General features: G+C 40.3%; 1 protein-coding gene across 9 annotated transcripts in view; it reads left to right on the top strand.

Annotated features, from left to right (window-relative positions):
* LOC138736964 (3',5'-cyclic-AMP phosphodiesterase 7B-like) overlaps positions 1 to 18,689 on the top strand; it is a 214,496-nt gene that overhangs the window by 147,191 nt on the left and 48,616 nt on the right. For all 9 annotated transcript variants that reach the window (XM_069887248.1, XM_069887247.1, XM_069887245.1 and 6 more), the window contains one exon: positions 9,919 to 10,070. In XM_069887248.1, the coding sequence (XP_069743349.1) occupies positions 9,919 to 10,070 (152 nt within the window). The remainder of the gene's footprint in view (positions 1 to 9,918; positions 10,071 to 18,689) is intronic.

The raw sequence follows: 18,689 nt of genomic DNA, 5'->3' as shown, positions 1-18,689 counted from the left end.
GAAGTCAGCCTGAAGAAAACTGAGGTCCTCCATCAGCCAGCTCCCCACCATGACTACCAGCCCCCCCACATCTCCATCGGGCACACAAAACTCAAAACGGTCAACCAGTTTACCTATCTCGGCTGCACCATTTCATCAGATGCAAGGATCGACAATGAGATAGACAACAGACTCGCCAAGGCAAATAGCGCCTTTGGAAGACTACACAAAAGAGTCTGGAAAAACAACCAACTGAAAAACCTCACAAAGATAAGCGTATACAGAGCCGTTGTCATACCCACACTCCTGTTCGGCTCCGAATCATGGGTCCTCTACCGGCACCACCTACGGCTCCTAGAACGCTTCCACCAGCGTTGTCTCCGCTCCATCCTCAACATCCATTGGAGCGCTTACACCCCTAACGTCGAAGTACTCGAGATGGCAGAGGTCGACAGCATCGAGTTCACGCTGCTGAAGATCCAGCTGCGCTGGATGGGTCACGTCTCCAGAATGGAGGACCATCGCCTTCCCAAGATCGTATTATATGGCGAGCTCTCCACTGGCCACCGTGACAGAGGTGCACCAAAGAAAAGGTACAAGGACTGCCTAAAGAAATCTCTTGGTGCCTGCCACATTGACCACCGCCAGTGGGCTGATAACGCCTCAAACCTTGCATCTTGGCGCCTCACAGTTTGGCGGGCAGCAACCTCCTTTGAAGAAGACCGCAGAGCCCACCTCACTGACAAAAGGCAAAGGAGGAAAAACCCAACACCCAACCCCAACCAACCAATTTTCCCTTGCAACCGCTGCAACCGTGTCTGCCTGTCCCGCATCGGACTTGTCAGCCACAAACGAGCCTGCAGCTGACGTGGACTTTTTACCCCCTCCATAAATCTTCGTCCGCGAAGCCAAGCCAAAGATAAGATAATTTTTGTCATTATTCTTGCATAATTCCATTCTTAGTCATTTCTTTATCATTTAAATCTACTTCCCATCTTAATCTTGAATATTTTGTACAATTATGACACCCCAACTCTTGTACTCAATGCTAATGTTGAAGAAGGCAAGAACCCCCAAACCTTTTCTTTATTACCCTGTTTACCTCTGCTGCCACTTTCAAAGAACAATGTGCTTGTACCCATAAGTTACCCTGTTCATCAAAAGCTCCTCAGAACCTTGTCTTTCATAGTGTACATCTTGTCTTGATTTAGGTTCCCAAAGTGCATCACTTCACACATAACTGAGTTAAATCCTATCCACTATTCTTGTTCCCATTTTCACAGTTCTTTTTTTTTTAAATATTTTATTTTTGCTTTTTAAAGTCTCACACAAATCCAAACAAACCCAATCTCTTTCAATATTGGTATATAACATTCAGAGTCTGTTTTTTTTTAACCCCCTCGCCCCTCTCCCCTCCATCCCATACCCTAATACCACAAGAAGATTATTTAAATTAAACAATCACAAAAGACCAAATATCAATAAAGTCAAAAACCCTTATAGGAAATTGAGAAAAACCTGAAGTAATCTAAAATAAAAAAAAATAAGGAACAAAATGGAGCACGTCATCAGCACCACGACCCACTTCATTTATCTCAGTCATTCCACTACTGACATGCATTATTGCCTTTCATTTATTCAGAAGGCGGCATGATTGTTTATATCTGTATACCAATGTGTTGCAGATGGGCCAAAACCTAACGAATGTGTTATTTCCTCCTTAAATTGCACGTGATTTTCTTCAGGGGAAATCAACTCTGCATTTCTTTATCCCATCATGTAATATTTAGTTGGGAGTCAGACTTCCATGTGACAGCTATACATTTCCTGCCTGCCACCAAGGCAACCTTCAGAAATTGAATTTGGAACTTGGGCAGTTTAAAACACATGTCCATAATGTTTCCAAGAAGGTACAATTCCAGATCCTGTGGAAAATCCACTTTGTAATTTTATTCTCAATGTCCCTCAGGATCTCACCTTTGTACACAGCCAGGTTGAATGAATAAAATTTCCAATCTCCACACCACACCTAAAGCACATTTCCAAAATTTCTGGTTTGGATTGATGTAATTTTTGTGTATAGTTGATGCAGGAAAATTGTATTGCACCAATCTGTACCTGACATTAATAACTGGTGCCATGCTGTCCCAACATGGGTCTGACCAGCACCACTTATGGATTGTTGTGCCCAAATCTGACTGCTACCTTTCCATTGCCTTATGAAGGCCCAGCTTCAGGCCCTCACTTTGGAATAGGAGATGTATTATAGAGATAAACACATGTATTCCCCCTTCGAATTAGAGTCTCCATGTCACTGCACATGGACAGGGCCATAGACACCCCAAAGTTATCCCTTAAGAAAGACTTTAGCTGAAGATAGCAGAAGAAAGTTTCATTTGGCAAATCGTACTTATTCCTCAACTGTTCGAATTACATGAGCCAGCCCCCCATGCTTAACAATCCTCAATAAACCTGATTCCCTTCCGGAACCAGGTGTCCAGGATCATCTTATCCAAGTCATGGGTATTAAATGGTTCTGGGTCAAGGGCATTTTAGGAGATAACCCCACTTTAGCTCAATGCATTGATTTATTTTTTGCTATGTCTGAATTACATGCTTTAATTTGGGGTTATCTGTTTCCCTTGATAACAATTTAGTGTCCCCCTTATATATTAACTCTCCTGCTATCTTTTCTCCTATCGTGTTTAGTCCAATTTGTGCCCATGAGGGGGCACCACCTCCCTCCAAGAGAAAAGCAATAAACCTCGACTGGGTCACCCAATAGTATTTTTTTTAAAGCCTGGCAATTTCAGTCCAATTTTTCCATGGAGATTCTAGCCACATTACTTTTCCACAAGAACCTCTGATACATTCACTGAGCATCTTATAGAAGCTTTGGGGCAATGGAATGGGAAAGGACTGAAATAGATATTGTAGCCTCGGCATCACTTTCATTTTAACATGGACAGGATTCTCCATCTGCCCAAGGTCCTCTTCAATCTTCCGGGGCAAAGGGAGATGATTGTTTTTATAGAAATTACATAAATCCGTATGCACTCTTATTCCAACATATTTGATGCCCTTTTGCGGCAATTTAAATTGACTCCCTTGTTGATATTGTCTGTAGTTCCCCTTTGACAAGGGCATGATTTTGCTCTTGTTCAGATTTACCTTATATCCTGAGATCTTGCCATAATCCTCTACTGTGGTCCTCAGCCTGGCCAATGCCCAACCCCACCTGGTTCCGTCAAATATACTTGCACATCATCAGCAAATAAATTGATTTTATGCTCCTCCTGGCCCACTCTGAACCCCTTTATATCTGGATCCCACCAAAGTTCAATAGCTAATATAAGCATTGCTGGGGACAGTGGTCAGCCCTGCTTATTGGACTTGCCCAGCGGGAACCACTGGAGACTTTTTCCCATTGGTTATAAGTTTAGCTTGGGGCTTATGATATAGTGTCTTTACCTGACTTATGAATGGTTGTCCCAATCCAAATCTCTCCAATTCTTTAAATAAAAAATCCCATTCCAGTCTGTCAAAGGCCTTCTCCACATCCAGGGTTATAGTCATGCTTGGGTCCATCCCTGTCTATGCCAAATGCACGATATTAAGTAATCTGCATATGTTATCTGCTGATTGTCTCTTTTTTTACAAATCCTGCTTGTTAATCTTAATAAATATTGAGCCAGCCTACTGACCACTGCCTTTGCTTTAATTTTTAATCTACCTTCAATAATGAAATTGGCCAATAGGAGGCAGGATTCAATGGGTCCCTGTCTTTTTTTGAGGGTCATTGTAATGATTTCTGTTGAGAAAGACTCTGGGAGGGTATGCACCTCCGCTGCCTGGTCCACCACCCCATGATAAGAGGCATTAAAAGGTCCTTAAAATCTTTATAAAATTCTAGGCAGGGAACCCATCCTCTCCCAGTGATTTGTTAGCATGCAATGAATCCAGGGTTTCTCACTCTCCTCTCTCGAGAAGGGGCTATTCAGTCCCTCTCATTCATCTTGATCCAAATTTGGTAGTTCCAGTCTAGACAAGAATTAATCTATTTTGATGGTATCTACCACTGATTCTACTTTATGCAACTCTGAATAGAACTTTCTAAATGTTTCATTATCTCCTTTAGTTTATATGAAATCTTGTCTTCCCCTATTTGAATCACATTAATTGATCTTGAAGCCTCTTCTCACCTGCCAAGACAGGACTTTATGGGTCCTTTCCCCCAGTTCATAATACTGTTGTTTCGATCTTAGGATCATCTTTTTAATCCAATATGCTTGCATTGTTTTGTGTTTGAGCTTTTTATTCATTAAATTCCTGTGTCCTCAGAGCCCGATCTTTGATAATCTTTTTCAATTGGACAATTTCCTGTTCCAAATCTCTTTCAAATTCTCCTTTTTAATATCCTTGGTATATCCAATTATCTGTGTCTGAAATAAGCCTTCAGTGTGTCCCATAATAGGAAACTATTGGCAGTAAAAGGACAGAACAACACTATCTGAGCTCTAATAAAGCTCCAAAATTCCAGTTTTCCCAACAGCCATGAATTAAAGCAACATCTATATTTTGTGGCCTGTTTATCTGGCATTACAATAGACAGAATTGAGGTGAATGGTCAGACAGTAACCAAGTCGTGTATTCCGTCTCCACTATCCTAACCCCTAATGGGGCTGATGACAAAAAATAAATCAGTTCTAGTGTAGGAATCATGTTGTTTCAAGTAAAATGAAAAATCCCTTCTCTCAGATGTTGCCTTCTCAAGACGTCTATTAAATCCAACTCTTTCATAAATGCCAGGGTAGTTTTAGCTGCCCTGATCTTTGTTTCTTTCCTCGCCAACTTGCCCAAGACCGGATCCAGACAAAAGTTGAAATCCCCTCCAGTCAAAGCATTCTCACAACCTTTGTTACTTTCAAAAAATGTATTTTGTATAAATTATTCATCATCAAAATTCAGGGTGTATGTATGTATGTGTGTGAATGTGTATGTATATGTATATATGTGTGTGCGTATGTGTACATCTGTGTATATATATAATATATATATATATAAATATATATTATATTTTAATATAAATATATACACAAATATATGTATATATTTAATATATATTATATATAATATATTACATTTTAATATAAATATATATACATATATATATATATATTTGTGTGTGTGTGTGTATATATATATATATATACAAATAAAAATAAAACACACACACATACATACATACTGTGTGTGTGTAATGTATATTTATTCATGAGTGTCCATAATTCTGAGTATATCTGACAATGAATCATCACAAATCTCCCAGCTGGGTCAATGACCACACTCTGGACTACCACTGGAATACTCTTTCCGATGAGGATGGCCACTCCCCTGGTTCTGAGGCTAAAGGAGGATGTCACCACTTGACCCACTCATCCCATTTTTAACCTTAAATTATCTTGATTTGTAAGATGTGTCTCCTATCTGCTTGTTTTATAATTGTGTCAATTTTGTTTTTGTCTTATCCATTACCCCAGAGCCTCTCCAACATTTTCCTCTCCTCCCTTCTTTCACCATGTTACTAATCCTCCATCCATCTTATTTTCCATGGATCCCTGATTCAGAATAAAATCTAAACAAACTAAAAAAAAATGCATCAACAAATCAGTAAAAGAAATAGCAAATATTACCCCAAAATAACCCCCCTTCCATTCTCTCTGTCCTTATTGACCTCCCCTTCCCCTCCCGGTGCCAATATCTGAGATACTGGTGCCAAGTCCCCATTAGTTTGGAGTGGGCCTACTGCACCCATCTAATTCCTTCACTATTCCTTACCCCCTTCTTAGAGCTCTCCATATTAATTCTTTGACATTAATATTTTTAAAATTTCTTCCTTTCTGTGTGTTTTATTTTCTTGGGGTATCTTTTTACTGTCTTTCATTTTCTGTGCTCTGGGGAGTTCTAAGTTCCACTTACTGCCCTTCCACTGCCATCTTGGCCTCCCACTTTCCCAGTTCTTCTAGACACTGTTGTAGCCTTAGCCAATCTTATTTGCTATCACTACACATTTTGGTGTCATCTGCAAATTTACTAACACTGCCACCTACAATCTCATCCAAATCATTGTTATGCATGATAAACAAACAGGAGCTGAGCGGCAATACCTCTGTCTCTACTACCAAGTCAATTTTGTATCCAATTGGCTAATTCAACATGTGTTCTAATCTTCTGGACCAGTCTGCAATGTAGGACTTTGTCAAAAGGACTTGCTAAAGTCCATGTGGCCCACATCGACCTTCCTGCCATTCTCATTCTTTTTAGTTGCTACTTCAAAATAGCTATTAGATTTGTGAGGGTATGATCAAAAGGCATCTTGACTATCCTGAACCAATCTTTGCCTTTCCAAAAGCAAAATAATGCTCTTCCAGTAACTTTGATGTTGGGCTCACTGGCCTATAGCTTCCTGGCTTGTCTTTGCAGCCCTTCATAAATAAAGTCACAGCATCAGCCATTCTCCAGTCGTCCGCTATTCACTCGTGGATTACAAAGATATGCAAACCCATACCAGGGCCCCAGCAATTTATTCCTTGGGTTTCCACCATGTCCTCAGATGCATCTGGTTAGGTTCTTGGGATATATCCACATTGATACACTTCAGGACCAGCAATTGCACATCATTCATAATGTCAGTATGTTTCAGGATATCATTGCTCTTTCATAGAACACTACAGCAAAGTAACAAGCCTTTCAACCCTTCTAGTCAGTTTTGAACTATTATTCTGCCTCGTCCCACTGACCTGCACCCAGATCACATCCCTCCATACCCTTCCCATCCAATAACTTATAATACCTGTATGGTTTTGAAGGTTGAGGGGAAACTGGAGCATCTGGAGGAAACCCACGGAGACACGGGGGTATATACAAACTTATTACAGAGAGTTGACTGCTAAACTAACTGGGTCATTAAAATGTTTAAATTTTCTTTCACCTTAAGCCTATGCCTTCTAGTTTTAGACTCCCCTAACCCTGAAAAAAGATGTTGATTATTTACCTTTTGTCCTCATGACTTGAAATGCCTATATAACATCACTCTCCATCCTCATATACTCCATGAAAAGTCCCAGATATACAGCCTCCCCTTGTAACTCAAACTCTACAATCCCAGCAATGTTCTTGTGAAGCTTTTCTACACCCTTTCCAGTGTAATGGCATCCTTCCAAACTGATCTGCACACAATACTCCATGTATGTTCTCGCCAACATCTCATTTGGCAGGAACATTTTCTTTACAGGTTCATAACCTGTGTCATCACATTCGGGGAACTATATACCTGTATGCCACATTTCTCTGTTTAGCACTCTCTGTTTAGCACTCTCTGGGGCACTTTGCAAGTCCTGTCTTGGTTTGACTTACAAAAATGTATCATGTTACAGTTATCCAAGTTAAATCCCTCCTGCCATTTCTTCCCCTACTTCCTCAATTGATCTAAATCCTGTTGCAAAGTTAGACAATCTTCCTGACTATCCACCATACAATCAATTTTGATATTTTCTGCAAATTTGCTGACCATGTTAAATACATTGTCATATGTATTCTCAACGGATATGACAAACAATAGTGGACTCATGGTATCTCGTGTATTCCTAGTGTTGCATTTGTTATTGTTAAATAAGGAATTTTATTACAGATTGTAACTTCCCAGAACAAAATCTGAATAAAGATGTGAAACCTTTGCAGCCCCAAGTAATACCATAGCTAATTAAAGTTAAATGCTCTTCTGATGTTGAAGACAGCGAGCGAGCCAGAACTCGGCAAAAAGCTGGACCTTCAGTTTTCCACATGGTACATTAGTGACAGATGCAGGGAGCGATATATCCAAGTTTATTGGACATAGACAGGTTGGAAAGTGGAAAAGGACACCGAGTCTGTCAAGTGATGTAAACAAATTGATGGCTGAAGGTAGAAAATGGGAAGCAGAAGGCTATAGCCTTTGTTGAAAGGAAAGGCTATTATTTAAACGCTGTGAGGCAATTAAATCGAGTGAAACACAAAAGCCTGCAGATGCTGTGATTGGAGTAAAACCACAATGCTGGAAAAACATTTTTTAATTTTTTTATATTAATAATAATAATAATAATAAAAGACAATTAAATTGTATGGTTGTAGAGCTCGTCGAAAGAACCAAAGACTTGCTGATCCAAACCAAGGCTTTTATTAGCAAAAGACAGGAGCTCTTCACAGGTGGACGACCAGTCCGGAATGATCCGACCTGGCTAGGGACACAACCCTTTAAGGCCCAGATAGTAGGCATGGCTAAGCTCTCAGCCAATCGCTGTAAGCACAGTCATTACACTCGAGATACTGTAACTATATACATTGGTGATAGGTCTGTACTATCACAATGATTCCATGAAATCTGGGTATTTTCTTGCAGGAAACTGTTAATTTATAACAAGTAATTAAGAAAGCAAATGGAATATTGCAAAGAAGAAAGTACAAGAGTAAGATGATCATGAAGAGACCACTCCAGAGCTTTGTCTATACATTTGGACTCCATATTTAAGAGAGGATATAGTTATACTATAAGGGAGGACCGCAGAGCCCACCTCACTGACAAAAGACAAAGGAGGAAAAACCCAACACTCAACCCCAACCAACCAATTTTCCCCTGCAACCGCTGCAACCGTGTCTGCCTGTCCCGCATCGGACTTGTCAGCCACAATCGAGCCTGCAGCTGATGTGGACTTTTACCCCCTCCATAAATCTTCGTCCGCGAAGCCAAGCCAAAGAAGAAGAAGAAGGGAGGATTGAGTAAAATTGCTCTGGAGGAATGTGAGGTGATCATGAGATCCTGAAGGGATTGACAGGGTAAATGTCGTGAAGATATTTTCAGGACTGAGGGAGTACCAAACCAGCGGGGTAACATCCAAAGATTGAGATGAGGATTTTTTTTTTTCCTCAATATGTGGAACTCTCGACTCAGACAACTATGGGTCACGATTCATTAAGTGTCTTTAAGCTTGGGTACGAGGACCAGGCAGAAATCTGGCCGATGGTCATATCAGGCAGAATCCTATTGAAAAGTAGTCCTGCTGCAAGCAGTCATGTGGCATGCATTGGTTTATAATGACTACTGAAACATGGCAGTCAGCAGTGTACACCAACAGACAGAATCTCCTTGTGGATAGGTTGATTGATGGATAAATAGGAGCGAATGTGTAGGATTATTAACCAGTGTTTTTAAGTAGTACTATGGGATATTTTGTGTGTGCTGAGAGCAATCTAGTTTAATATTTCATAAGAAGCATTGGAGTTTCAGTCTGGACCATGTGCTCAAATCCTCTTTTGAGGTCTAAATCACCAACGTAATTCTGAACCATGAATGTAGCATTTTTTTAAATGGCAAGTGAGTCTTTACTGGTTTCTTCTTACTATAACTTAAACTTTCTTGTATGAGGAGTTGCAAACAGTTGCTTGTTCAAGAACATTGTAAAAGTTAATTAGAGGTAAAATATACTGCTTTTTTGATTTTCGTCAAGTTTGCATGATCATTTGGGACCAATTTTACCCCGAAGGTTTATTCAACAAGGGTTATCACTCGATCATTGTTCACAACTTTACTATCCTCTGTTATATTTTTCTTGTGCATTATAGAGTGTAATATTTTCAAATTGTGAAATAAGAGACTTTGCATCTTATTGGAGGATGTGCTGTGGAAAAAGTATTAAACAGTTTTATCTGTTATAACTTAGCTAATAATGCTATTTTTGATTCAAAGGCATTTTATGGCTTTTTGCCATCCAGTGAAAAGCCTGTTGCTTGTTTAGAACTAAGGAAGAGTAATTCGGACAAAATACATGAAACTGGGATGTTTTTCATTGGTGTGTTATTTTAATTTTTATATTTGTTTATTAATCTTTCTCTTTGTTTTTTTAGCAACTGCACATTCAGGGGAAATCGGCTCAAAGAAAAGAGTTAAAAGACTATTGAGCTTTCAGAGGTATTTTCATGCTTCTCGCCTGCTACGTGGCATTGTCCCACAGACATGTCTACACTTATTGGATGAGGACTACCTTGGACAAGCCAGGGTATGTGCAATTTGATTTCATGTGATTCTAAGCTGCCTTTATTGAAATTGGATAAAAAGTTCCAGGACACGCTGACAAATTGATTTTAAGATAGTGTATGGTCTTTAAATTGCTATTTTAAACTGGCAAAATAGTTTGGCTCAATGGTGGCTTTCTCCCAATCATTTCAGGAATTGAGCACATAGTCTAGGCTGACACTTGGAGATAGAATATTAAAACAGCTTCCTGTCTGTCTGATCAGACAGTTCTGTGAGTTGTATACAGTAAAACCCCTGGTATCTGGCACCTATGGGGATTGGTAGATGCCGGATAAGTGAATTTTTCAGTTGCTTGAGCTTGTGTATTGCATGATTGTCAAATTAATGTCGAGATGTGTCAGTTTTAAACTTACATATTTTTTACCTATTTATGTTCCACAATTTTTTTTTGCAGGTTGCTTGAGACTGCTGGTTGTTTGAATTCTGGATAGCAGGTTTTACTGTATAAACAATGAGGTAGTATAAGATTATAAGTTGTCAGATCTTCTAGTATAGCCTCAACGGGAATACGGAAGTACTTTCATTTCAACAAATAGGTTTAGTTTTCCAAGGTTATGTTCTTCAATGGGTATAATGAAGCTTTTGCACATCTAAATCAAAAATACACCGTTCATTATATTCTCTAATGAGGTAGAACTTCTATTATGCTTTTTTGCACAGTGAAAGTCAATTTGTATCTCAAAACTGATTACTGACTTTGGTGCAATGTGTCTTCCATACTTAAGATCATTTTGTTTCCATTAGTGTGCATTATAATTTGGGAGTTCATTTGTTTACAGGGATGGTCACCATGTCTTCAACATCCAAATAAGTCTTTCTACTTTCAAAGTCAAATTTATTGTCAGAGTACTTTCATAACACCACATACAACTCTGAGATTCTTTTTCCTGCGGGCCAGGCAGAATTTCTACTTATCATCACCTGTAAACTGTTCAAGAAAAAAGATACTTGCACAAAAGAGAGAAATGTAAACAAGCTGTGCAATTCAGAAAAAGTATTCCTTAATAAATAATGTGCAAAGTAAGGGTCCTTAAATGAGTCTCTGATTGAGGCTGTTGTAGAGGAGTCTAGTGGTGGGGGGGGTAGCCAACTATTCCTGAACCTAGTGATACAAGTCTTATAATGTAGTGGCCACGTGCAGAGATGCAGACCGGACCACAAAATGGCAGGTGACCGTGCAGACCTGGGGTTGACATTGGCCATCGTCCCAGGTGACCTCCTGCATGGCGGGAAGACAGGGAACTGTGGCAAGAATGCCGGCCAATCTCAAGTCGGCGCTCTGATGGCACGGGACCCTGATGTCAGTGCCTGGGGTCCATATAGCCATGATGGCCAGTGCAATAAACCAATCTCGAATTCAAGGTCTTGATGTGCCTGTTGTTCTTATCCATGCCCACATAGTGTGAATATTACATTGGTGACCCCAAGAGGTCCAACCAGCAGTTGGAACCGGAGATAGCAGACCAGGCAGAGGCAGCAACCATCCACTCAGGCTCCCAACATTTTTGGTGTCACAGCCACATTTGTGGTTCAAGCAGGTGGAGGCTCAGTTCCAGCTTTATCACATTGCCACTGACGACAACTGCTACTTCTACATCATGAGAATACTCAATCAAGATACAGCAGCAAGGATCATAGACTTCCTATGGAAGCATCCAGAGCAAGGTAAATGCATAGCTCTAAAGAACTGTTAACCTGCACTTTTGGGCTCTCCTGGCGTGAGTGCACTCCCAGATTGCTGCACATGGACAGAATGAAGGACACAGCCCCATCCGCCCTAATGAGCAAGATGCTCACTTTGACCAAGGGCCACAAACCTTGACTTCTCTTTGAGCAGATCTTTCTGGACCAGCTGCCCGAGGATATCTGACTCTTGCTCCTGGACGAAGACTTCAGCGACTCCTGGAAGGTTGCGGCTCAGGCGGACATGCTATGGAGAGTGAAGAAGGATACCGGTGCTCACACACAGACGTTTGAACCAGCATGGCACACGTTCAGCCACATACATATTAATATAGTGTGGCTGCTACCAGTTTCCTGTGGGGCGAGATACCTGCTCACTATGGTTTACTGGTCCACAAGGTGATCTGAGGCAGTCCCACGAGCTGATATCACCACAGAAACCTGCGCCAGGGCACATATAGATACATGGGTGTCCAAATTCTGGGTCCCAGAGCACCTAACATCAGACAGGGGGCCACAATTTACCTCTGAGTTCTGGGTAGCGCTGGCTAACTTCCTGGACACACAGCTCCACCACACCACAGCGTACTGCCCTCAGGCCAATGGGTTGGAGGAGTGGTTTCACAGGCACCTCAAAGCAGCCTTGATGGCCTGGCTCAAGGTTCCCAACTGGGTGGATAATCTGCTTTGGGTCCTGCTGGGGATTCACACCATGCCAAAGGAAGACTTCAATGCCTTGGCGGTGGAGATGGTCTACTGTGCACCCTTAATCATTTTGGGGGAGTTTCTGGCCCCTGACAAACACCTGGAAGACCTTGCAGCCACCCTTGAGAACCTCCAGCCAAACCTGGGTTCCCTGATCCCACAACAACCCCCACTACATGGCCAGCCCAAACATAACATTACCATGGACTTTGACTTGTTAGTATGTGTTCATGCAAAGGGGCTGCCTCTACAATGACCCTATGAGGGGCCCTACCTGGTCATCAGGGACAACAGCTCCACTTTCGTCCTTGACATCGGTGGTAAGGAGGAGACCTTTACTGTCAATTGCTTGAAGCCAGCATATCTGGACTATGGCTAGCCGGTCTCCGCTCCTCCTCATGGTGAAAGAGCAGACAGCCCAAATCAATAGCCTGATTGTCGATTTGGGGGGTGGGGGTCGTGTAGCGGTTTGTGCATGAAGACACAAGCTGGCCCACAAAATGGCCCAATGACCTGGGGGTGACACTGGTTGTTGTCCCAGGTGACCTGCCACATGGCGAGAAGACCAGGAACTGTGGATGAGGCAGGGCCCTGACTTAAGTGCCTGGGTCCCATATAAATGTGATGGCCAGTGCAATAAACCAGTCTTTGGTGTTCATGTCATTCTTCTCCACGCCCGCTACAGTGGCACCTATATTTCTTTCCTAATGGCAGCTGAGAAAACAGTGCATCCTTGGGTGGTGTGGATCCTTGATACTTGCTGCTGTTCTCTGATGGCAGTGTTTCATGTAGATTTTCTTGATGGTGGAGAGAGTTTTAACTGTGATGCATTGAGTGATGGGTTTTCCCATCCTGAAGTCAATCAGCTTCTTGGTTTTGGTGACATTGAGTGAGAGGTTATTGTTAGTACACCATTCAGCTAAGTTTCCTGTAAGCTGACTCATCGCCCCTTTTTGTACATCCCACTATGGAGGTGTCATCAGCGAATTTGTAAATGGTGGTGTTGTCATACCAAGCCACCCAGTCATAGGTGTAAAGCGAGTTGAGTAGGGGGCTAAGTACACAGCCCTAAGGTGCTCTGGTACTGATGGAGTTTATAGAGATGTTCTTGCCATTTGCACTGATTGGGGTCTGGAGATGAGGAAATGCAGGATCCAATTGCATAGTGGGAAATTGAGACCCAAGTCCTGGAGTTTGCTTATTTTTTTTGAGGGGATGATGAATGCCAAAGTGTAATTAGTAAATGGCATCCTGATATACTGTATGCATTTTTGCTGTCTTGGTGTTGCAGGGTTTTGAGTAGGGACAGTGAGTTGGTATTTCCCATAGGCCTTTTGGTGCATTTGAAAATTAGAAGGGATTCGTGTTTCTGCTCACATAGAGCTGATATGATTCAACACCAGCCTCTCAAAACACTTCAGAACTGTGGATGTGAGTGCACTGGTCAGCAGACATTTAGGCAGGTCACCACACTCTCTATGATTGAGACCTGTTTGAAACAGGTGGGAATGAGATGTTGAAGATATCTATGAATACATTGGCCAGTTGGTCAACACAGGTTTTCAGTACTCGTTCAGGTACTCTGTCTGGACCAAGTGCTTTCCTTGGATTCATTCTCCTGAAGATTTGGTGAGGACATTGTCATCCATAGCTGTTTTGATAAAGACTTTTGATGTTTGCTTTACTAAATGCTAATGTCAATACCCTTGGCACATTCATCAAGCTCACGGCTCTCACTCCAGCATCACTCTATGGCATTCTTCCAGTGGGATTCTCAGCACCCCATGACGGCTTGCCAATGCCCAGCTACACTTTGTTGTGGCGCTGCAGAAAATGTTCTGCAAAGTCTTCTTTCTTTCTTTTTGAATATTTAATCTTGAGAATTTTCAATCAACATGCAGTCAAAATGAAGAATAATCAAAAAGTAAAAAATCATTCTCTATAATATTAACAAAATAATACAAATATCGATTCACATGTTGAAATTAAAGGAAGTGAAAAAAAATTCAACATGTAATTCAATTAATATAAAGAAAGAAAGGTTACAATAATACTGTGACAGATTATATTGTGTTTGTATTGTATATAGATATGTTTTTGGAAGATAAATTGGGGCAGGATTTTTAGTGTAGGTCACATACAAACACTTTAAAACAGTTCTTATTTAAAATACTGGAGCTCTGCTCATGCTAGACATGTTGATGCCAAGTTCCTTTGCAAAAGCTTTGGAGAGTGCCCAAGAGATTTCACTAATGGATTGTTGTTTACAAAAAGACAACAAATGAGAGAACTTGTTGGAGCCGCGGACTGTCTGGAGAGGAACTTGCTGATCTAAGAGGGTCATGTGGTTTTTCAAGCTCTGAGAGTAAAACAGGCTTTCTCTCTGAAAGAGAGAGAGAAAGAGAGATCCGTTCTGCAGTTTTACAGTCAGCAGCATCAGCTGGGACTGGAACAGGACAACCTGGCAAGCTTGTGGAAAAACCCATTTTGGAAGGTGGGTTGTGAGTGCTTGGTTCAGCCTGGTCAAAGCCCTTGCGGGTCATGCAAGAGGAGAGGAATGGCTGTCTTATGTTTCACTTGAAATAAGAGAAACAAAAAAGGAACTCTGTGGTCACCTGAAAGAAAGAGGTTATCATCTGGAGAAACCTGAGGGGGAAAGTTTTGTCGGCAAGACACTGAAGTGGCTAATTAAAAAGGAATCAGTTGTGGGTGTCCAGCGAACAACAGATTTCTCTCTGAAAACCAACAAGAACCTTCCTGAGTGGTAACCAGGAAGCACCAAAGCCTGGCAAACTTTATAAATGTTAAATTCTGTGCACAGTTTAAGAATTGCCTGCAACCAGTGAACCTGGAGGAATGAGAAGTGAGATTGGACTGTGAATCAAAGAACTTTTCTGAACTTACATACACGTGCGCTTAGAATTAGATTACATATACGTGCGCTTAGAATTAGATGGGGGTTAAGTTAGGTTAGTTCAGTCAATAGTGATAAGTTAAAGTGTGATTCTGTTTCATGTTTAAAGATAATTAAAAGCAATTTTTATTTAAGTAATCATTTGTCTTGATCAACATCTTTTGCTGCTGGGTTTTGGGGTCCTCTGGGCTTGTAACAATACTATAAAAATGCAAATTCAATGTTCATGTTGAACCAAAGTGAGAAAAAGATCACAGAAAGATAATAGAGAAAAAGAAGAACAGAAGAACAAAATAAGAGGAGTCTATTTTCATTAAGAGACCTGAGTGTTGCCTTGACTCTGTGGATCAAGTGTATGCATAGTGAGAGCATAGGAAGATAACAGTGAAATTAGCCAGGGCCAAACATCCCACATTCTCCACAACTTTCAGCTGCACTCAGTGGATGAGAACATTGAAGCATAGATGGAGCAGGAAAGATGCAACAACTAATAATGGAGTCTGAGTAGGAAAGACTGACAACTATTTTGTTGCTTTTTAATGTTCAAAGTCTAAGGCAGTCATGCCAATGCTACTGAACTATGGTTGCACGTAGACCTATGAAGTAGGCTTTCAGTTGATGATCATGCGTACAAGTCATTGAGATGCCATTTGACACTTTTCTTTTTCAATTTTACTTTATTTCTGCACACCACTGCATAACAAAAAGACACAAGAATTAGAAACGGGAGTGGGCCATTTCAGCCTTTGTGTCCATCAGGGTGTTGGCAGATACTCTCCAGCTTTATTTTCCATCCTCATATCCCTTCATTGCTCTGATGTCCAGAAATCTATTGATCGTTTTTTTAATGAACTTCCAAATCCACTTGGGCCAGAGAATTCCAAAGACTTGCCCTCATGAGCATGAGCTCATGTCTCCACACAGGATGGCCTGCTCCTTACTTTGAGACTGCAAAATGTCTACTTCTGGGCTCCTCAGCCAGGGGAAACTTCCTTCCTTGTCTCTAGCTTTCTGAGCCCTGTAGGAACTTTGTACATATAAATGACTTTCCTCTCATTCTTTATAATTCTTTCTCTTTCACACTATGAAACAGATCAACCAAAATACACACAAACATTTCCCTCTTAAATATACACAGTAGCATTTTCTCCCCTTTTTTACCCCCTACCTTCCCACTCGCTTCCAAACCCATTAAATGTTCAACATATACAATATAATAAAAGCATTAAACAATGTCATCAAACAATGAAAAATAAACAAGAAAATTGTCTCATCTACTTTTACACACTGGGTCGTCATTTTGTCTTCTTATCATTTTAGGGGGTGGAGGTCCGCGGTAGGCCCTCTCTGTTATGTTCCATGTACAGCTCCCAAATTTGTTCAAATAATGTGACTTGATTTTTTAAATTATATGTTATTTTTTCCAATGGAATACATTTATTCATTTCCATGTACCATTGCTGTACTCTCAGGCTCTCTTCTGATTTCCAAGTTGATATTATACTTTTTTTGCTCCAGCTAAGGCTATCATAATAAATCTTTTTTGCACTTCATCCAGTTTGAGGCCTAATTCCTTACTTCTTATATTACTTAGAAGAAAGATCTCTGGATTTTTTTGGTATGTTGTTTTTTGTGATTTTATTTAATACCTGATTTAGATCTTCCCAAAACTTTTTCACTTTCTCACATGCCCAAATTGCATGTACTGTTGTTCCCGTTTCCTTCTTACAGCGAAAACATCTATCTGATACTGTTGGATCCCATTTATTTAACTTTTGGGGCATGATATATAACCTGTGTAACCAACTATATTGTATCATGCGTAACCTCGTGTTTATTATATTCTTCGTACTTCCAGAGCATAAATTTTCCCATGTTTCATTTTTTTATCTTTGTTTAAATATTTTTCCCACTTTTGTTTGGGTTTATAGCTTATTTCATCATTTTCCTTCTCTTGTAGCTTGATGTACATGTTCGTTATAAATCTTTTTATTATCATTGTGTCTGTAATCACATATTCAAAGTTGCTTCCTTTTAGTAATCTCAGTCTGCTTCCCAATTTGTCCTTTAAGTAGGTTTTCAGTTGGTGGTATGCAAACATTGTCCCATGAGTTATTCCATATTTGTACTTCATTTGTTCAAATGTTAATAAATTATTTCCCAAAAAACAATTTTCTATTCTTTTAATTCCTTTTCTCTCCCATTCTCTAAAGGAAAGGTTATCTATTATAAAAGCAGATTTTGCGTCAATATTAATTTTGGAATTTGGTAATTTGTTTTTTTCCTTTCTAACTGAATCTTCTGCCATATGTTGAGTAAATGATGCAGTACTGGTGAACTTTTATATTGCACCAGTTTTTCATCCCACTTATAAAGTATATGTTCATTCTTCAGAATTCTATGGACATTCTGATCTATGCAATATCTCTTCCTTTGGTAAACCAGTCTGTTGAATATGCATTGGGTTCCACAATTGATTTTGAGGACTTTTTTTTTAAATTTGCCTTTAGAATCTCTTTGCTTCAGTTGACGTATTTTCAATATGAGAATTTTTGCATTTTGTCACAAAGAATTTTTAAAATATTACAACTCAACTTAAAATCCTTTGTGAATTCTACAAGACTTCCTGAACATCATCAACGAATAGTGAAAAGCTGTTTGTAGTTTAATTAAACCACTTAGCCACAGTAAAGACAGTTTATTTAACATATTTTGAGAATTCAAATTATGGGCTAGACCCCCTATTAATGAATGATCAATCTTGGTGTTAAACTAGCTGTAGTAATTGTGTTGGGATTTTAATTAGCTCTACATTTGGAGCAAGTTTATGATGTTTGTGAGAGCATTCTCACTACTTTGTGGAGAGAGTCCACTTAGAGGTGATATACCCGCATCTCACAAAGGTTCTGAATGCAGAAGCCCAAAAGACTCCCACATAGTAATCTACCTTATTGGTTAGTGTAAAGATGGTGAGAATCACAGAAGCAACCCATTGATGAATCTGCAAATCCTTACACATGCTTCACTTTGAGGCAAAACACGAGCAGGTTGTTGTGAGTGAGGAAACTGGTAGGACACAGTTTTTGTAGGCAAGGATTTTATTTACAGAAGGCAAGTGTGGGAAATGGTAACAGATGCAACACATGCACAGTTTACAGCAGCCATGTGAAATTAACATTGACAGTGAAACATGTACAATCAATAATGAACCCACGCACACACTCTCTCTCACACACACAATCACGCACACACTCGCTCACACACTCGCTCACACACTCG

This window comes from Narcine bancroftii, chromosome 6 (genome assembly GCF_036971445.1).
Source record: "Narcine bancroftii isolate sNarBan1 chromosome 6, sNarBan1.hap1, whole genome shotgun sequence".
In the NCBI taxonomy this organism is placed as follows: Eukaryota; Metazoa; Chordata; class Chondrichthyes; order Torpediniformes; family Narcinidae; genus Narcine; species Narcine bancroftii.
This window is presented reverse-complemented; position numbering and strand designations above follow the sequence as displayed.